At 26.7% G+C, this 20,828-nt stretch overlaps 1 protein-coding gene, 1 long non-coding RNA gene and 1 other non-coding gene across 5 annotated transcripts in view; 2 read left to right on the forward strand and 1 right to left on the reverse strand.

Moving 5' to 3' along the window:
* LOC126905622 (uncharacterized) overlaps positions 1-9,036 on the forward strand; it is a 15,222-nt gene extending 6,186 nt beyond the window's left edge. Inside the window, exons 2-3 of the long non-coding RNA XR_007704060.1 lie at positions 1,800-1,954; positions 8,690-9,036. This is a non-coding gene — a long non-coding RNA (uncharacterized LOC126905622). The remainder of the gene's footprint in view (positions 1-1,799; positions 1,955-8,689) is intronic.
* A 440-nt stretch (positions 9,037-9,476) lies between these two features.
* Positions 9,477-18,017, forward strand: LOC126905621 (uncharacterized). 3 transcript variants are annotated; one of them, XM_050685508.1, is made up of 5 exons: positions 9,477-9,563; positions 9,894-9,955; positions 10,676-10,793; positions 14,253-14,476; positions 17,387-18,017. In XM_050685508.1, the coding sequence occupies exons 2-5, from the start codon at positions 9,908-9,910 to the stop codon at positions 17,387-17,389; spliced, it is 393 nt and encodes a 130-aa protein (XP_050541465.1). In that variant the 5' UTR covers positions 9,477-9,563; positions 9,894-9,907; the 3' UTR covers positions 17,390-18,017. The 3 variants fall into 3 exon arrangements, with proteins under 3 accessions (XP_050541465.1, XP_050541463.1, XP_050541464.1); XM_050685506.1 differs by having other exon boundaries at positions 9,482-9,563; positions 10,667-10,793; positions 17,387-18,016; XM_050685507.1 differs by lacking the exon at positions 9,477-9,563 and adding an exon at positions 9,737-9,804 and having other exon boundaries at positions 10,667-10,793.
* A 1,981-nt stretch (positions 18,018-19,998) lies between these two features.
* On the reverse strand, positions 19,999-20,081 carry Trnad-guc (transfer RNA aspartic acid (anticodon GUC)). Its single transcript has one exon. It is a non-coding gene; the product is annotated as a tRNA-Asp (tRNA).
* Between the last annotated feature and the right edge of the window lie 747 nt (positions 20,082-20,828).

The raw sequence follows: 20,828 nt of genomic DNA on the forward strand, positions 1-20,828 counted from the left end.
AAAAAAAAAAAAAAAAAAAAAAAAAACACATCTTAGTAAAACCAATACCTTCTCAGCTTCGCATCGAAGCTAAAAACATATTGATAAACTAATAGAAGCTGATATTATAAAACCAATCACTTCAAATTTTTGGCACCGGCTTCTTAGTAAATAAAAAAGACAAAGACTCGTATCGATTGGTTGTTTTGTATAAAAAATTTAATAATAGAGTACAATCAGATTTACATCCTACACTAAGAACTGCCGATTAATTACGAACATTAGAAAATTCACAATATTTTAATTTACTTGATTTTAATAGTGCTTTTTTTCAAATACTAGTTAAAGCTAAAGATCAATACAAATTAGCCTTTACTTCAGCATTAGGACTTTTTACTTTTACTAGATTGCCACAAGGATTTAAAAATAGTAGCGCTATTTTTCAAAGAACATTAAATGACATTTTTTCTTCTTTATTATATAAGTAATTAATCATATATATAGATTATTTAACTTCTTTTGGAAAAAACTTTCACGAATCTTTAGATAATTTAAAAAAAGTTTTTGAAATAATGAATACTTATAATTTTTCTTTCAAAACAAGTAAATGTAATTTTTTTTATAGTGAAATAGAGCTACTTGGTCATACAATTAATAAAGAAGGCATAACGCCTATAGATAGAAATACAAAAGCAATTACTGAATTTAAATAAAACACCACGAACACAAAAAGATTGTGTTCTTGAAAGATGAAAGATTTTTACCATGTCTAAATGATGTAACCGAATTCATTAAAACTTATCCAAACTGTCAAATAAATAAAAAATTGAGTGGAAAACCTATAGGACAATTACACCCTATAACATACCACTAACATAACATAACCACTAACATCTAAGCCATTAAATCGCTTAATTTTCGATTATATGGGTCCATTAAGTTCAAGTAATAAAAAAAAAAATGTTTTAGTGGCAGCATGCCATAATACAAAATATATTTTTACTAAAGCAGTAGAGTCTAATACAGCTGAAGTTAAATTTATAATTCAAATTGTTTCACAATGAGGTGTTTATCAACAATTAACCTTAGATAGGGGTTCTCATTTTAAAAATAATATGGTACAAGAAATTTATAAAAACCTGGGAATAAAACAAGGATGGTCAATAGCTTACTCACCCCAAACTCAAGGTCTTGTAGAAAAAATAAATGGTAATCTATGCGCATCTTTAAGAAATTATATTGAAAATAATGATTAATCTAAATGGTCATATTACTATATGACCATATATTATGTAACTTTGGCATATAACTCAACTCCACAAACTAGTACAGGTTACATTCCATTTTATTTAATGCATGTATTTGAACCATATTTTTCCATAGATAATAAAATCATTTCTGACAATTTACCATATAATATAATAAAATCATTAGAAGTACTGCATGACATACGAATAAAAATTCCAAAAATAATTGAAAAACAACAAGAGATACAAAAAGATAATTATGATAAAAAATATGTTATTTTAACTTTTCATCCGGGAGATTTAGTATTAGTCAAATATCCATTTCATCAAACTGATAAATCATCAAAATTGGCTCCTAAATATCGTGGACCATATGAAGTCATAAAAAGGATTAATGATATAAATGATGAAATGGAACTAATTTTAAATAAACAGAAAGTCAATGACATCATTCACATAAAACGTCTTAAACGTTATTTTCAAAGATATTATAAATAAATAAATTTTATATATATTTTTTCAAATAATATATTCTATATCATGCAAATTAACATATATCTAAATTAATTGTAGAATGGATTCAACCTGTAAAAATAAAATAAAAACGGCGTGGTGGAAAACAAGCAAAATGTGTTCTATTCAAAATTTATGTCCTGGGTGTGCTGATAAGAAAAATTTACTTTGCCAGAATTATCATATATACAATAATAATCATCAATAGTTTAAAGGTATTGAATATTATTTTAAAGACAAAAACATTTATTTTTTAATAGACGATATAGCATATTTATCTCAATTCGATGTAGAAATATCAATGAGAAACTATTATGTAATGAAATATTCACCATTAATACAATTAGATATAGGTAATAAAAAATGGAATAATTTTTTAAATTGTAAAAATGTCCTAGACGTTTCCAGTAAAGTAACAGATAATTATTGGAAAAACTTAATATATCACATAATAACTCATAACATAAATTTGGAATATGCAGATTTAAATAAATTAAATAAAAAATATGATCTATCAATTAATTGTACTCAAAAGAAAGAAAATATTGATTAAAATGATTTATGGTACTTTGACATGGACCATGGTTATATTAATGTAAAAGATAAATATCATCTTTTTATAAAGAACAAAAATATAAAGGGTTACCCATATAAATTTGATAAAAATAATGATTTCAAACAAACAATAGAATATATAAAAATGCAATTTAAAAATCAAGATGACATAATGATAGAAGATGAATGGTGAATATTTAAATAGAAATAATAAAACACATAATAACGCTGATATAAAATCTATAATACAATTATTATTAAATAACATAAGTATATATATTTTTTTTATGTTATTACTTGTTAAAATTATAATATCTATATTTTTATTATTACAAAAATATTTATTATAAAATTTGTATCATCATATGGTATGTATTCTTTTTATTTAATAAAAGTAATACAATTTATTTATTTAAAACTATTAAGACTATTTAAAAAAAACAAGATTTTTTTAATATATATATATTTTTATTTTTCTCAAAAAGAAAAAATGTTTTTCTTTGCATAAACATGTATTTAATAATAAGTACCTTATATATGAAATAAATATGAATCCTCATTATGAATGCACATATCAATACACAAATACCGAAAAAAAAAATATATTAACAAAAATTATAAACATTTTAATCCACTACATTTACAATGATAATTTTTCTTATTGAACATAGACATAGTAATTTTAGTAATTATACTATTAATACTAATAAGTCGAATTATAATTTATGTTTATCTAAAAAGACATTTACTGTAAATAACTTAATTCATGTGTGATAAATATTATAAAAGATTAATGACAACACATTTATACAGAGTAATTTTTTTATCATAACCCACTCAATTACTTAAAGAGTAATAATAATTTAAACAGTTTTTTTTTTTTTTGGTTATCTTCAGTACACATTGTTCTTGAATTATTAACTATGTAATACTTTTTAAGTTGATCCCTGATGCCTGGTAAGGGTGTCAACTTTTAGAACCTCATTGCTCACCAATTGACCAAATGCCCAAAAATACCCAAACTTGGTCAATATATATATATATTAGGGTGGTCCTTAAAATACAAATTTTCAAAATTCGATTTACGCGCACCAAAAAATTATTCTAATACATGTAAAAATAAACTGTGCAAAATTTGGTCCCGATAGGTTGACGTTAACACGTGCCGCAAGAGGGTTGAAAATTCGATCAAAAGGGTAGTTTTTCAGTTATTGTGCTTTATCTCAAAATATATGATTTTTACGTAAAAGTTTATAAGAAAGAAATTATACATATAATTATTTTACATAAAAAAGGTTATTAGCAAAAAACTCATAAGTCAAATATTTACCTCCTAAAAGTCAAAAGTTCCATAAATATTATGTTTACCAGTAAAATTCATATATTTCGGCAATTTAAGTATATACGATGAACCGATCAAGTTATAAAAAAAATTTTCATGTAAAAGTTATTTGAAATTTAATTTTCTATTAGTTTTGTAGAAAAATAAAATTGTTTTACGTGTTTTCTGGCGAGGTAATAAAGAAAACTTATAAATAACAATCATTTTTCTATGATAATTTAAAAAATAACGATTTTTTTTTTTATTTTTTCAAACTCAAATAAAATAAGTAAACCAATAATGAAATGCTAAAAAAAATATGAAAAATGATCTTAATGCTCATAAAATATTATAAAATTAAATAATATTAAAAATCATTCTTCTAGTAGTCACAATATAAAAAAAATTTTGTTTTTGATAGGATTATTAATTGTTATTATTCATCAATGAATTTTTAGTACAATCTCCAAATTGTGATCTATAATCATTAACGACTTGTAGTAGAAACTATTTTTGTTCATCATCATTAGTTAATATTTCATTGTATTCTTGCATACGTTTTACACCTCTCTCTGCTATATCGTTTGTCACAAGAGGATTAGATAAAACTTTCAAACCATTTTGAAAATCAGGATTTTCAACCTAGCTATGAGGATGAGTTTCCAAAAAATCTATCAAGTTCTTTTTTTTTAAATAGTTTAGTATCATTTATGTTTATTTATTTTTTTTTTATCTTGTTTTTGTGATGTCTCTCTTGATGCCTCAACTATTTTTAGTTTAATATCAGCCGGCACACTGTCTGGTAAATTTCTGTGTTGCAGCTTTAGATATAAAAGAATCAGGATAATTAATTATAACTTTTAAGAAATATAAACCATTAAATGCTGATTGTATGGCAATAGATCCCTTAAACCAAGCCTTGACATAAGCTTTTACCAAAAATACACAAATATTACGAAATGCATGTTCTTCTCGTATTTTAAGCTGTTTTCTGAACATGTATATTTTTAACGAATAAATTGCTTTAGACATCCATCTAGCATGATGAAAAACATTAGGGTAGTGAAATTTTACACCATTAAGGGGTGTTGCACCCATAAAAATAACACATAAATTATTTGCAGTAATTTCTACATTGTTGAATTATTAATGTTTCTAATTAAAATTTTTTTACGTTATTTTTAGTGTTCAACTGCATTTTTTATAATTATATCATTGATACCAATATCAAAATTCAACAAATCTAGACTAATCAAACATTCTTTAAATTTTTAAAAATTGATACATCTGGACCAGTTGTACATAAATTAAGTTTAACCTCGAAAACATTATTTAGTACTAATTCCAAAATATGTCTACGATATCGTAAATACAACACATTACGCTCTAATAGTTGTTTAAGCAATATACAAGCGTCATTTAAGCGACCTGTATTAGAAGCTGTTGTGTCACAACACAAGGCCTGTATTTTATTTTTTACATCCCAAACTTTATTAAATCAAAAAATGCATTTACCTGATTCTCGCCAGAATCACTCTCAATTTTTGGGAACCTAAGTAATTGACTTACTCCCTCAAATGATACCAAGATTGGCAATCGATCAACTTTAGCTCTATTTATAATTCCTGAAAGTAGTTTTCCATCCCAATGCAAGACAAGACTATTTTTATCCAGAAATTTAATTTTTTTTTATTTAATTTACCTTTCTCTCACTAAAAAATAATCTTTCCCGTCGAATAGTTGATCGGTTGCTTATTAACTTTTATACGTTATTACCTAATGCTTCAGCAGTAGAAATAATTAAATGCACAGCATCGCTTCAGATATCTTGCATTGATCTAATGCAGAAACTAATTTAGGAGTCATAAAAGTTATAAACCCTCGTGTTTTTGAAGAATATGAATAACCAGACAATTCATCTTATGTTTCATATTCTGAGGAACTAAACAAATTTAACTCAAAAACATTATCTAAACAAAAAATGATAAATGATAGAAAAATGATTGTTATTTATAAGTTTTCTTTATTACCTCGCCAGAAAACACGTAAAACAATTTTATTTTTCTACAAAACTAATAGAAAATTAAATTTCAAATAACTTTTACATGAAAATTTTTTTTATAACTTGAACGGTTCATCGTATATACTTAAATTGCCGAAATATATGAATTTTACTGGTAAACATAATATTTATGGAACTTTTGACTTTTAGGAGGTAAATATTTGACTTATGAGTTTTTTGCTAATAACCTTTTTTATGTAAAATAATTATATGTATAATTTCTTTCTTATAAACTTTTACGTAAAAATCATATATTTTGAGATAAAGCACAATAACTGAAAAACTACCCTTTTGATCGAATTTTCAACCCTCTTGCGGCACGTGTTAACGTCAACCTATCGGGACCAAATTTTGCACAGTTTATTTTTACATGTATTAGAACAATTTTTTGGTGCGCGTAAATCGAATTTTGAAAATTTGTATTTTAAGGACCACCCTAATATATATATATATATATAATACACATATACACCCACATGTAACCTTATTTTTGTATTATTACAGATAACAGATTTATGATTAAATAATATTTAGTTAAGAAGAAGCTATGTTTTTTATATATTGTGTACGATTACTAAAGACAAGTCAAGGAACTGAAATAATTTCAGTTTTTGAAAATATTTCTTATATCTAATAGATTAGTTTATTTGTATCGATTTTTTTTACTATATATCAAAAAATTGATTATAAAAATATTATAATATTTTGAAGCCCTTGAAAACTCAGTTGAACTTAAAATTTGATTCCAAAACGTTAATATTATACAATTTTTAAAAAATATTATACATTTCATTTTGGTTTTTAAATTTATAAGACTAAATTTTCGGTTTCATTAAGGTTATAATAGCGATTTCATAATATTTACAGTTTCTATAATTTACTAAATTTAGAAACTGTAAAAAAATTGCAAAGCTTATACTTAATTAATTTTTAGAAAAAATTCCGTAAGTTCTTAGGTCCTTAGCTCTAACTAAAATTCCCCCATACTTCTCTTGCATAAGCTAGATCCAAGTTTCCATTTCAGTACGGTTATAACTCCTCCAGATATTTTCTAACCACATCTAGCAATCTTTTCTTGGATGTTCCCTTGGTCTTTTCCGATCTAATTGATTCACCATAACTATCTTTATAAGAGACCAATCAGCTCTCCACCCATACCCAGCCCAGGCAAGTCTTAAACTCTTTACAAACTGCATTATGTCCTCTTTTTAATACAGATTCTTTTAGTTCCTCATTAAACCACCTTAACCATTTTTACTAATTACTCACTTGTGGTGCATAGGCACTTATTATATTTAACACTTTTTCTTTGAAAATTAATTTTACGACTATAATTCTGTCACTTTTTCTAGCTACTTCTACTACTCTATTTTTCATCTCCTCATCCATTATTATCTCTACACCATTCTTAATATTTGACTTACCTGAGAATATTATTTTATAATACTCACCTATTTCCCTTGCATTCTCTTCCTTCCACTTATTTTCCTGCACACAACAAATGTTAGCTTTTCTCTTCTTCAATACTTTTACTAATTCTCTACTTCTACCATCTAATGTTTCAACATTCCACGTACCTATTCTCACTTTGTATCTATCTTTCTCTTTTATACATGAATCTAGTCTAGAGTTGAATGATGATACACCGAAATTAACACTAAATGCGTTGGGTAAACTTGTACACAAGTTGTCTGGCTGGTATCAAACACTTTATTCTTTAGGCCTTTTTTGTTTCTAACTAATTTATTTTCTCTCACCTATTATCCACGCGCAAATCTGAAATGGGACAATGCGCTTAAGTTTTGTTCAGGACTCCTTATACTTTTTGACAAAATTTCATGTAGGCTATATTATGCTATGTCAATTAGATTTATATAATAATTATGAAAATCAGTGTTTCCCCTTATAAGGTATTTTAAAATACAAAATCGAGAAGTTTAACATAAAAGTAGTATATTTTTTAATACGGTAGCCAAATTCACCATAAAGACAACGTAAAGTTTAAAATTTTTTTCAAATTAAAGTATAATGTAATATACTTTAATTTAAGATATATACAAAAGTGTCAGTATTTCCAGAACATTTTTAAAAGTTAAAAAGTTAACATTTTGATTTCCTGTAGGCAGGTAAATATCAGATTTTCAAAAAAAAAAAAAATATATATATACCAAATGATAGCTAAAATACCTAATGTAAAAAAAAATTGTATTGATCTATACACTTTTCAAAAAGTTATGGCAGTTTGAAGTAAAAAAAACTATACTGCAGTATAGTTACAACGAGCCTGTAACTATCGCTCTGAAGATGGACCATTCAACGAGTCGGAAACGTCAGCTCATAACTGAAAACGTGGATACACCCATAAACATTTCAAGCAAATTAAAACCTGTTAAGTTTTTACTATATATTGAAAGAACATTTTTAAACTAGACGGATCATTGCAGTTTGAACTAACCGACGACATATTTTTTTTTTTAATTCAATCGTTGTTCAATGTACATGGGGAATTAAAAATCACATTAATTTTTTTTTTTATTTAGATTGTGTTTAAAAATCCGACCTTTTTTTAAATCCACATTAATTTAAACCTAATATTATGCAAAAACTTAATATCTAGAAGTTATTGGCTAATTAGTTCAAAACTTGACACGGTACCGTATATTTTGCGACACGTTTAATACACGGTAACGTCGTCTTTTCTATCAGCCGCCTTATTACATCACAAGCCCAGCTTGATTAGAGTACCTTCGCTATTTAACTAAGGTGCAAAATCTATCTACTGGAGCGCGGTCGATCATTGAGCGCTGGCAGTGAGTGCTATTTCTTGTTTTTGTCGTCCTACGTGATCTAACTCTATCTGCCGTTTTTTTCACACGTCGTACATTAAAAGGTACTTGGATATATATATATATATATAACTAAAATTATAAGTTGTATTACATATTTTTTGTTGAATTGTAAAATATTTATATATATTTGCATGAAGTGCTTAAGGATTTATCTATGTTTCAGACGAGTTTTGACGTTTCGGACTCATTGAAAAGTTCATCTTCAAAGTGATGATTGCTAGTTGGTGACTGCAACTATAGTCCAAAACATCAGAACTCAACTGTAACACATGAATACATCCTTGAGCACTTAAAGCAACAAGTCAATCCATGAAAGCTTTAACACATTCTTGTATATATTTGTTTATTTAAATTTATTTTTTTTTCTCGACCAGTGTCGTTGCAGTTATAATTTAGACATTGTTGTGTGTATTTGTATTACTTAAAATATATTTAAAAAACGTTTATTGACACTAAAACTATCTGTGTCAAACTTATACAATTTTCAGTAAAAATAGCTGATTTTGTAATTTTTTGTATAGTTATGGAACATCATCATTATAAATTAGTTCATATATAACTTGTTTAATGTGATATATGAATAAACAATGTTAACATCAAAAATCATTTGAAAATATTTGTTTGTGTATATAATCAATTTTTTATAAATAATTAAGTACACATAATACGCATTAAAGTGTTTTATGACAGAGATTTAATCAATGTTGAAAATAAATCAAAAATAATATAAAAGAATACCATAACTCAAAAATTTATTTTTTTAAGAGTAATTGAGTTTAATTTAGTCTTACGAGAATCAGCCTATATTTAAAAACTTGAATAATATGATTATTTAAGAAAAATAAAAGAAAATTTTATAGTTACGTGCAGGTATTAAAATAAAAATAGAACATAATATGTATTGTTTTGCATTTTTTATTTTTAATATACTATTCATACATTTCATATATTATATATTTAATGGAGTAAGGTTATACAAATTAACAAATTATTTTTCTGCACTCAAATACCTAGTTTAGAAAAACATTAGTTTTTTGGTAACTAATTTTTTTATTGGAGATATTTCATAAAACTTAATATATTTCAACATACACATTTTTTTTATAACTTGTATCAAAAGAACTAATTAATATTAAAATTAAATGCTGATTTTTATCATTTTTATGAAATTTATGAGATTAATAAATAAATTATATTAAATAATTTTTTTTTAGAAAAGAAAATTGTTTATATTTATAATAAGAAATTATCTTCTATAATAATTTAAAACATTACTAAGTAAATAAATGTGTAGAATTTTGTTATTTTTATTTATGAAAAATCATTATTCATGTTTAAACTAATTTATTAATTTTTATTTTTCCTAGTTAAACGTCAAAAAATGAAGTTAGCTGTAACTGTTTGTATTATCATTATAGATGTAGTATCAGTGAGTTGACTATTTAACATCTGTATTTATCTTTTTGTATTTTTGAGTATTACCCAGTGATTAATTATAAAAATTAACTAATATTCGTATCACAGGAATATAATTATCTTTTAATTAGGATTTGTCTAAATAATAATTTACATATTTTGTTTTAGTAACAAAAAAAAAAGTTGTATATATTACATAATAATATATAAATAGTGTAGTAGAATTTTTTTGGTAACCGTATGGAGTTCAATTTAAGTATAGTAACATACATCAACTGAAATAAAATGTAAAACATACAGTGGAAATTCATTAAATTAGAATTAAGAAGAAATAATTTTTTTTTAATTTAAACATTTTTAACTTACTATAGTTTTGAGTTTTTAGAGGTTAGATTTAAGAATAAAAATCAACAATAAAATTTTGATTAATTAGTTCTTAACATTTTTAAATTTGTAACACTGAAAATAAAGTCGCTGCACTTAGAATAAACGACAGTGTAAATCAATAATAAGCTCTATAGTTATTTATAGAATATTATATATATATATATATATATAATTTAATTATTATTATTATTTTTTTTTTGATTCAATTGTTTCCTCCAAGGAATAGATTTTATCTTTTTAAGTTTATACGTTAATTCAGTTTATTGACTTTCATTTTAATGAGTAAAGTAATAGTTTTAATTTTAATTTTTAGACAAAATGATAAAATTAATTATAGTTTACACAGGTGTCTGTATTAGCTAATTATGAACAAAATGAATTATCGATACAGAATGATAAATCAAACTTAGTTAACTGTCTCAAAGAAAATGGTTTCACTCGTCTTATAGAAAATCAGATTATTGGTAAAATTTTTAGTGTTACATATAATTCTTTCAGTAGTATTTAGCGGATAAAATACTATCATTTATACGAATATAACTGATGATTAATTCATGTTTGGGATTTAATGGACTTAATCAATTAACGAGAATTTATATTGGTTTACTATCGTATTTTATTTTTTTTTCAATGGCCACATCATAGCCATTATCGTTGTTACTACAAAAAGTCTATTTTCTCTCATCTTATTCACGATTGACGTTACACCTATACTCCCTCTTATATCCTCATGTCTTATCTTATCTTCTCTAGTCACTCCACTCATCCATCTAAGCATGAGATAATCATCTCTTCTACACTCATTCTCTACTCTACTTTCTTATCAATCGCCCAACACTCTGAACCATAAATCATAGCTAGCCTTATTACAGTCTTGAAGAATTTACCTTTCAGCCTCATTGGAATTATTTTATCGCATAAAACGCCAGACGTTTTTCTCCATTTCAACTATTCGCACTTAATTCTGTGTCTTACATCCTCGTCAATACCACCACTCTTTTACACAACTGACCCTAAATACTTAAAACTCTCTACCTCTCCAATCACGTCCTCGCCTATTGTCACTGACCTCCTCATTTCACCTACCTCGTGTTCTCCTTTGTCAAACTCGTACTCTATATAATCTGTCTTACTCCTACTTATTCTTAAACCCTTTTCTTCAAGAGCTGATCTCCACACCTCTAGCCTTTGATTAATTTCTTCCCTACTTTCTCATATTAACAACATGTCAGCAAACAACATGCACCATGGCACCTTTCCTTGTATTTCTCTAGTAATTTCATCCATCACAATAGAAAATAAGTAAGGGCTTAAATCAAAACCTTGGTGCACTCCTACTCTTACCCAGAAACCTTCAGTTACTCCTCCTACGCTTTTTAACCTGGTACAAGTGCCATCATACATATCTTCTATTATGTTAATGTACTTTTTCGGGACTCCTTTTCTCATTAATGCCCACTTTAGACCTCTCTTGGTACTCTATCATACGATTTCTCCAAATCTATAAATAACATATAAAGCTTTTTCTTCTTTTCCCTAAACTTTTCTATTAGTTGCTTCACACAAAATACTGGCTCCATTGTTGACTTACCAGGCATAAATCCAAACTGGTTTTTAGATACCGTGTCTCATTTCTTATTCTCTTATCTATTACCTTTTCCCAAATTTTCACACTCAATATGTCACCTTTGCCTTTATAGATCGGCACCACAATACTATTCCTCCATTCATTAGGAATATTCCCTTCTAATAAGATTTTATTTAAAAGTTCCTTCAACCACCTTATGCCAACACCGCCTAATATTTTCTATACTTCTACTGGCACTTCATACTAATTATATCTACCAGTTCCTCATTTCACGAGATATCCTCTACTGTCTCTTTTGGGTACGCTTCATTCATTAATTTTTCAAAATACTTTTTCCACCTTTTTTTCACATCATCATCACTCGAGAGTACCTTATTATCAACACCTTATAGAATGATAATCTTTGGATGTTTTCTCTCTTTTCTTTGCAAGTCTATAGATTTCTTTCTCGCCTTTCTTTATTCCTAGCCTATCATACAACTCATCATACTTCTTAAACCTCGCCTTACTTACTGTAGACTTGGCTTCTTTGCACAAGCGTTTATATTCCATCTAGTCTTCTCTCCTCTTTTTCTTCTGCCATACTTTGAATTGCTTTTTCTTACTTTTTATGATTTTTAGAACGGCCTCATCCCACCACCAAGTTTCCTTGTTTCCTGGCATTCTACTACTACTCTCACCAACAATTTCCTTTGCAGTGTTCTTTACACAACTAGCAAATCTATTCCACACATCATTTATGTCTCCCTCGACATTCCACACCGTCCTCTTTTTTACCGTCTTTACAAACTCTTTTTATTTTCCTCTTTCAATTTCCACCACCGGATCTTCATCACATCCCACTTGTGGTGCATAGGCACTTATTACATTCAGCACTTTTTCTTCGAATATCAATTTTACGACCATAATTCTGTCACTTTTTCTAGCTACTTCTACTACTCTATTTTTCATCTCCTCATCCATTATTATCTCTACACCATTCTTTGTACTAGACTTACCTGAGTATATTATTTTATAACCCTCACCTATTTCCCTTGATTTCTCTCCTTTCCACTTATTTTTCTGCACACAACAAATGTTAACTTTTCTCCTCTTCAATACTTATACTAATTCTCTACTTCTACCAGTTAATGTTTCAACATTCTAAGTACCTATTTTTACTTTGTATATATCTTTCTTCCTTATACACGAGTCCAGCCTAGAGTTAAGTGGAGATGTCCCTACACCGTTGACACTACAAGCATTGGGTAGACCTGTACTAATGACTAGTGAAACAGCTATCGTACAAGTTGCCCAGCTGGTATCAAACGCTATTCCTTGGCCTTCTCCGTTTTTAACTAGTTTCTGTTATCCCCACGTACATCCGAGATGAGACAATCCACCTAAGTTTTGTCCAGTATTCCTCATACTTTTTTGACAAAGGTTTTTAGGACGGCTGTCGACCTGACACAACCTCAAAATAAAATGTTGTATTTTATTTTATTTTAAAAACCTAGTTTTTGAATTGGAAAAAAATTTTGAACTCATTAGATTTTTATCTTATTTAGATTCTATAACTTCAATGAATATCAAGGACCACATCACTTTAGATTACCCTCGTTTGAAGAAATTTCTTATTCATATAAAAATTATTTTAATATGTGATTTTTTTTTTTTTTTTGTGGCTCTCATTTATTTTATGAGCTTAGTAATTATACAATTCCCTGACTGCATATTAATTTTAATAATATTATTTTTTTAATTCTTATAATATTTTCTATTTTATAATGCAATATGTTTACAAACTATGTAACAAACTATATACTAATGTTACTAACATTTTACTACTACAAATACATGTAATTACTTAAGTTTAATTTATACAGACACTGAAATACTTATTGCAGTACCAATATAAAATAACCACATATAAAGTATTGACAAATTCCTTAACAAAACGAAATACATCGCGTATATTTTTAGACCAGAGTGAATAAATTATACTATCTAAAATCACTACATAAGATAATTATGAATAAAACAGTACCTTTGGCAAAAAAATATTCTCTTATGTACTAAATACATTGTACTTTCTTAAACATTTATTCATATAAATAAATACTTATAATACATGATATTATTTATTGCTACTTTCGACACTGAGTGAATAGAAATTTTAATTAGTGAATATTATATATAACCAAAATAATACATATTATTAATTGTGTAAAGAAAATATTTTAACTATTACATATTTTTATTTTATTTTGTAATTAATTGGTTATATTTTTACCTATTAACCATTAAAAACAGCGAAAATAAAGTACAAGATTTTTAAATTAATATATATTTTTAGGTTTTGGAATTATAGATAACACTTTTTCAAATTACCTTACTACTGTTATAAAATTATATGAAATACCTTCAATAGGATATGCATTGATTAATAATATTGGAGAAAATTTATGCAAAAAACTTCATCCAATCACAGAGCTTATAGCAAAGGGTGGCATGGATGAGTGCAAAGCTATCATTAAAGGATGTTTCGAATTATTCTTATCGAGAAAGCTCAAACTTGAAGTAAGTTAACTAAAAGGAAATGGTTTGAAAGAAAAAAGGTATTAAAAATATTCCTGGAAAAAAAATCGGTTAATTTATCATTAATTATTATTATATTTCGTCCTTAAAAAAACTAAGTAAAATATTTTTTATCTAAAATAATTTAGTATAGTGTTTTGAAAAAACTATTTAAGTTCGTTGCGATAATAGCTTTTAATGTTGAGAAACAAATAATATATAGTATTATAATATTTGGCTATGTGCATCGAATAAAGTAGTAATTGAAAAAATTCGGGTTTTAGATAATTAGATAATTGATTTTAGATTTTACTCTTCTTAAAATAACTTTCTTCAAAAATTTATTTCATCAAATTTTATTTTTAATCTGAGAACTAAGAAAAAGTGATCAACTGTCTTAATTGTTGCGCATATTGATTTGTCAACAGTGTTGGTAAATTATGCCAACATGATTAATTAAATAAACAGAACATCAAACTTGAGTTCAAATATTTCAAAATATCTGATTATAGAGTCAATTTTAATTTAAATAAGGTAATTTACCTAGTTATAGAGATTTTGGAATTTAAATATATCTAAAATTAGATTAAAATATTTGAAATTATATCATATTAAAACTATTTGATCCTAAAAGACACAATAAAGCTATATGACTTTTATTTTTTTATTTTTAAATAACGTTATCTCATAAGTTAATAATTTATTTTTATTAATTAAAGGATTTATGGAATCTCAATATTAAATAACAAATTAATTTTATTAATTAACTTCTAATATCTGAAAAAAACTAATAATTTTACTATTCTTGAATTTTATACAAATTAGTTTAATACTAAATGCATTATATCTATATGTAATATAGATATTATAAATAAAATTTCTATTAATTTTTTTTATATTTAAATTTTAATACATTTAGCGATACCAAATAAAAAAAAATTTAATGTAATTATAATAAGAATATATACCTGTGATTTTTCAAGTTAAATATTATTATATAATTTTTGGTTTTGAATCAATACTTTAAATTTAATTTTAAATTTTAAATAAACCTAATTAATTGGGATTATTCATAGTGCCGTTCGCTAGCTTGGCCTGGTCTTCTATACAAAATAATAATATTCACAGTAAAAATATGTTTTATAGCTCCTTTTGCGAGTTCTCCACTCGAAATACTATTGGTCAACACAATCCTCCAAACTCGATGGCTACTAAAAGGGTAAATTCTAAAACCATCAGCACGGTCAAGACCTAAGTAATCGTAGAAGACTTAGGGGTAACTACTCGTCAGCCACCAGTACAATTACTTTTTCTTTTTACTATAAGTTCGCTACTGTGAAGAATATAGCGTTGTCAATAGACAAAATTCAAGGGAAGAGGTTGAGGTACGACTTATAAAAGTCTATGATGTAACAAGTTCATATCCGCGGTGAAGAGCTATATTCGATTGTGTCTTTGTATTATTCGTTATTAATAAATTGTCGGCGGATCTTATGCAGTATTGTTTTTTTTATTAGGCTTACGTCCAATATTGTGTAATTAAATAACAAAAAGATTTTAAATAGAACAATAATCTACATTTTCTTTTCTTTTTTTTTTTTAACTTTCACATTTGACAGTAGCTAATTAATAATTTATACCAGATGCAATTGAAACGTCAGGTACAATTGTTATACGGATACTTCAAAATACAGCATTATATTTATATTATATTGCTAATTACTTTAAGTGCATTTTAAATTGCATCCCTTTTAGCTGTTATTACAAAATGTTAATAACAACCAAAACACTGGTTTAAAAGTTGTTATCAAGCAGTCATTTTCTTTATTCGATCATTATCTAATAAATAAGATTTTAATAATTCACATCTAATTAATAAATTGATTGTGTATATTAGTAAATAAAGTTGTCATCTTTACTAAGGTATACTACAAGACGGATAGAATAAATGTTTAATGACTAATAAATTGAAAAAAATGTGTCTTAATGAATTTTATTTTTATTTTTCAAATACTTTAGGGATTATAGATAAATTAATCACTCCATATATCCTCAACGAAAACGATCGTAGTCAAAACATCAAATCATATTTTATGATTTTTGACCCCTAGATATAATATTAGTCCTCAAATCATTTTTCTGTAGGTAATGCTATCATTTGTATTATAATGATAAAAAAAAAATTAATTAATTTTATATAAATGTAGAATTATTCTAAAAATATATCACTTAAATATGATTAGTACTTTAATATACCTATTAAATAATTAATGAGTTTTTAAAAATTTGATCAAATAATTTTTTAGTTATTATTAAATATTGTAAGATGTTTAATTTTAGCGATCTGGACGCATTGATTCCCCTAATTCAAAATAGCCGACTATTTTAATCACCTCTCTATATTGGCTGTCAATATTTTTTATTAGTGTCTATTCTGTATATTATGTAATGATATCAATCTATAATTAGTAAATCATACTATTTGCTATACTTACTAATCTAATTGTAAAACAATTAGATTATTTTTAATAGAATATTTTTTCTATGAACATTGGTTATAAGTTACATAATAATATGTAAATTATAACTAAAATTATTTTAATACAGTGTAGTTTTAAGGATTTACTACAATATAATATTTAAATATAAACTTTAAATTTTAAATTTTGTCACATAAGTCTTATATCACAAATTAACACCTTTCATTCTTAAAAGTTCAAATTTCATGTTAATAAATAATGTGTTTACTTATTGAGCAATTTTCAGCAATTGGAATTAGTCATTTTACTATTTACAACTATCAGATCATGTTTATATGAATTAATAGAAAATATAATGTACATAATTAAAATTGTAAACTATATTAAAAAATGAAAATATTTTTTAAATATAATAATTTTATTCTTGTTTCAGTGATTTTGAACAAATGCTATAATTAAACCTTCAAAATTATACAACATAACATCAAATTTAAAAAAACAATAAAACATATTTGGTTGGAAATTGGATAAATCTAAAAAAACCATAATAAAATCATTGAATAATATAATATACTGAAGAAAATCTTCCTAGAAAATAAAAATATATAAAAGAAAATGTATCTATGTTTTAATTTATTTATAGTGTTCATAGATAACTCATTTATAATTACTTAAATTAATGAAAATTTATTTGTATGTTTACTAATAATTTCAAGAATACATTGAAATAAAATAATGAAATTATAAGGAAATTATGAAATATTTTTGTCGAAAATGTAAATTTGGGAATGTAAATTATGATTGATGAAACAGAATGCAGTTTTTGTAAAAAGAAATTTTGTCCAGGACTAAATTGACATTTATATTGCTACATATACAGGGTGATTTTTTTATCATAACCCACTCAATTACTTAAAGAGTAATAATAATTTAAAAAGATTTTTTTTTTTTTTTGTTATTTTAAGTTACACATTATTCTTGAATTATTAACTATTTAATACTTTTTAAGTTCATCCCTTATGTCTTGTAAGGGTGTCAACTTTGTGTTTTTTAATGGGAACACATATTTTTAATTTAATTAAATGTTTGGATTTTTAATTAATTGAAAATGGCATTTGAATTTTTAATATAACTTTATTTGTTTATTAGATATAAACATTTAAAGTTTCAAATTTTTGAGTTAATATACATGTATAATACACAAAAGATTACAAATACAGGTAGCTAATTGGTTTTTTATGACGCCATTGTCACAGTCACGGAATGTTTATTATCAATTATGACTATCAATAGATATACTTTTTATATTGTCAGTAGTGAATTTATAAACTCACTACAATATGCCTTACTACCATTGATAATAGCAATTCTGTGAACCTGCGAATTTTTTTTTTATAAACTTTCACTTTAAAGAACAAAAATAAGTAGGTTAAAAATGATTACTTTTAGCATATTAAAAATCAAAATCAATAATAATTTGAAAACTATTAATTATCAAAAATATATAATGTATAATTAAAAAATATATATTGTATTTTTGAATCTAAGAATTACTAATCTGAATATAATTAAGGAAATAGAAGTTAATGTTGCATTTTTAATTATCAATCAATTTCTTATGATTAAACACTATCTACAGATTTGCATCGAAGCGTTTCTTATGATAGTGATTTTAATCACTGTCTGATTAAATCTAAACTGGATCCAACTATGCCACGTCCCCACTGTGCTGGGTTTTTTATTTATAACCCACTCAATTACTTACAGAATAAATATAATGTATACATTTTTATATCTGTCATTCATTTTTCTCAGCATCACTGGACCAATTTTTCTCAACGATACGTCAAAATATCACAAATCGTATGTAGTTGAAGATATTACTGTCAAAAATTAAAAATTTTACACTCGTTTCCCGTAAATGGTGAAAATCCCTCATAAAATTACGATTTTAAAAATCGGTAAATTTTGACTTTTTTTTCTCTAAAAATTACCATATTCTATTGAAAAATGAACAAATAAAAATAATTATTTTTTATATTGAAACCTTAGGTATTTCCCTTTCATTTAATAACAATTTCTTGTTAATCCGACCCTTTATTCACTCACAGGGGGGATTCAAAAGAGCATCTTTTTTTACAAAAGTCAACTTTTTCAACTTAAATTTTGAAAATGTTTCGGAAATACTGCGTCCTTTAAACATATATCAAATTAATGCTTATGTTACATGCTATACATTCATGTTTTTCCTCGCCTTAATCCCAACTACTTGGGGTCCGACAAACCTGTTCTCCCCGCATACATCCGAGAAAAGACAATTCGCCTAAGTTTGATTCGTGAGGACACCTCACACTATTTGACAAAAATTTTACGCCGGCAGAGAATCCGTGGAAGTATTCTTATCCCCTATCCACAGGGAAAATGTTACATATTATAAATTAAAAAAAAAAAATTGTCCCGATGACAAAAATTATATTTTTCAGATTGACACGTGATCAAGAACTTACTATTAACAGTAAATTTGTGGGGAATACTCAACATTTCATTGAAATCGCCATTTTTTATTTTATTATAATTAATCATTTAAATAAAAGTCCTAGTAATCATTTCTTTTTAACACTTGGTGTTTAAATATTGACACGGCCACGGCGTTGTCACACGTTGACACCCCGCGGTCGTGTCAGCTCCTTCTCAGCCACCGCTTAACTGTAAACCGGACCGTCACACACACGCGTTATCGCCGTGGTGTAAAGTCCAACAAATGCCTAGCGTCGTATACCCCGCCGCAATAATACGTCCGGTCAGTCATCTTCGTGACACCTAACACTTTGGTTGAATCGCCACCGCAAATTCGGTCATCTGTATTTATTGTGTCGACGGATTTTTAGTATTGTTATGATTGTTACTTTTGGTTCGCACTCGATTTGTTTTGTTTTTTTTTCGGTGTTACAATTCTTGTTTTTTTCTTAATAAACGGCTTGACGCCCTTAGAAAAACTAGTTTTTCTCATTTATTTTTGGTTTAACACCACCTTCTATCAACTGGCTCCCCGGCGGGGAATCGAACCCCGGTCTCCCGCGTGACAGGCGGGGATACTTACCACTATACTACCGGCTCCCCGGCGGGGAGCCAGTTGACACGACTTGCGTCGCAAAAATGTGGTCGACACTGGTTTTGAGGGTAGAGACCCGTGGGCCGTTTATTAAATGAGCGACAACAGATTATGTTAACAAAAATAAAACAAACCGAAAAGATAAACACAGTAATAATAATCTTCGCATAATATCGCGGCACTTTCGCTGGCGTCGACGACGCGATGTTCGGCGTAATCCTTGGACGGCAAAATGGTTAGCAGCGTTGTAGGCGACGGTGCGCGGGTGCGGTTCGGCTGTCGACGTTGTCGCTTTCACAACGGGAGGAAGACTCTCGCACCATTTGCGGCGGGTCGTCGTCGGCCGTGCGGCATTTGCTGGACTTTGCACCGTAGCGTATAACACGCGGTGTTGGTCAGTCAAATACTCATAGTAGGGCGACGGCTGATAAAGGTGGCACGAGTCGCGGGGCATCGTGTATAACGAAGCGACGCGGGCCGTGTCAATATAGTTAATAACTATTAGTTATATCCTATAGCATTCTATAATATAGTGATATTCAGAAATATTTCTTGCCTAGTTTCACCTGTAATTTCGTTCACTGTTGTGTTGTTGAATTTCATTTTAACCTGTATTTTTTTATATGTTAATGCTCGTTTTGAACTAATTATTAATAATTATTATTAAAGGGATGGCATGAGAACTCAGTTGTAGATAAACATTTCTTTTTTTTTCTCATCAATATTCAATTGTTTATTAACTAGCCAATTTAACTCGAAATTT

The sequence above is a fragment of the Daktulosphaira vitifoliae genome, unplaced genomic scaffold (genome assembly GCF_025091365.1).
Source record: "Daktulosphaira vitifoliae isolate Bord-2020 unplaced genomic scaffold, ASM2509136v1 Scaffold_4, whole genome shotgun sequence".
Lineage (NCBI taxonomy): Eukaryota > Metazoa > Arthropoda > Insecta > Hemiptera > Phylloxeridae > Daktulosphaira > Daktulosphaira vitifoliae.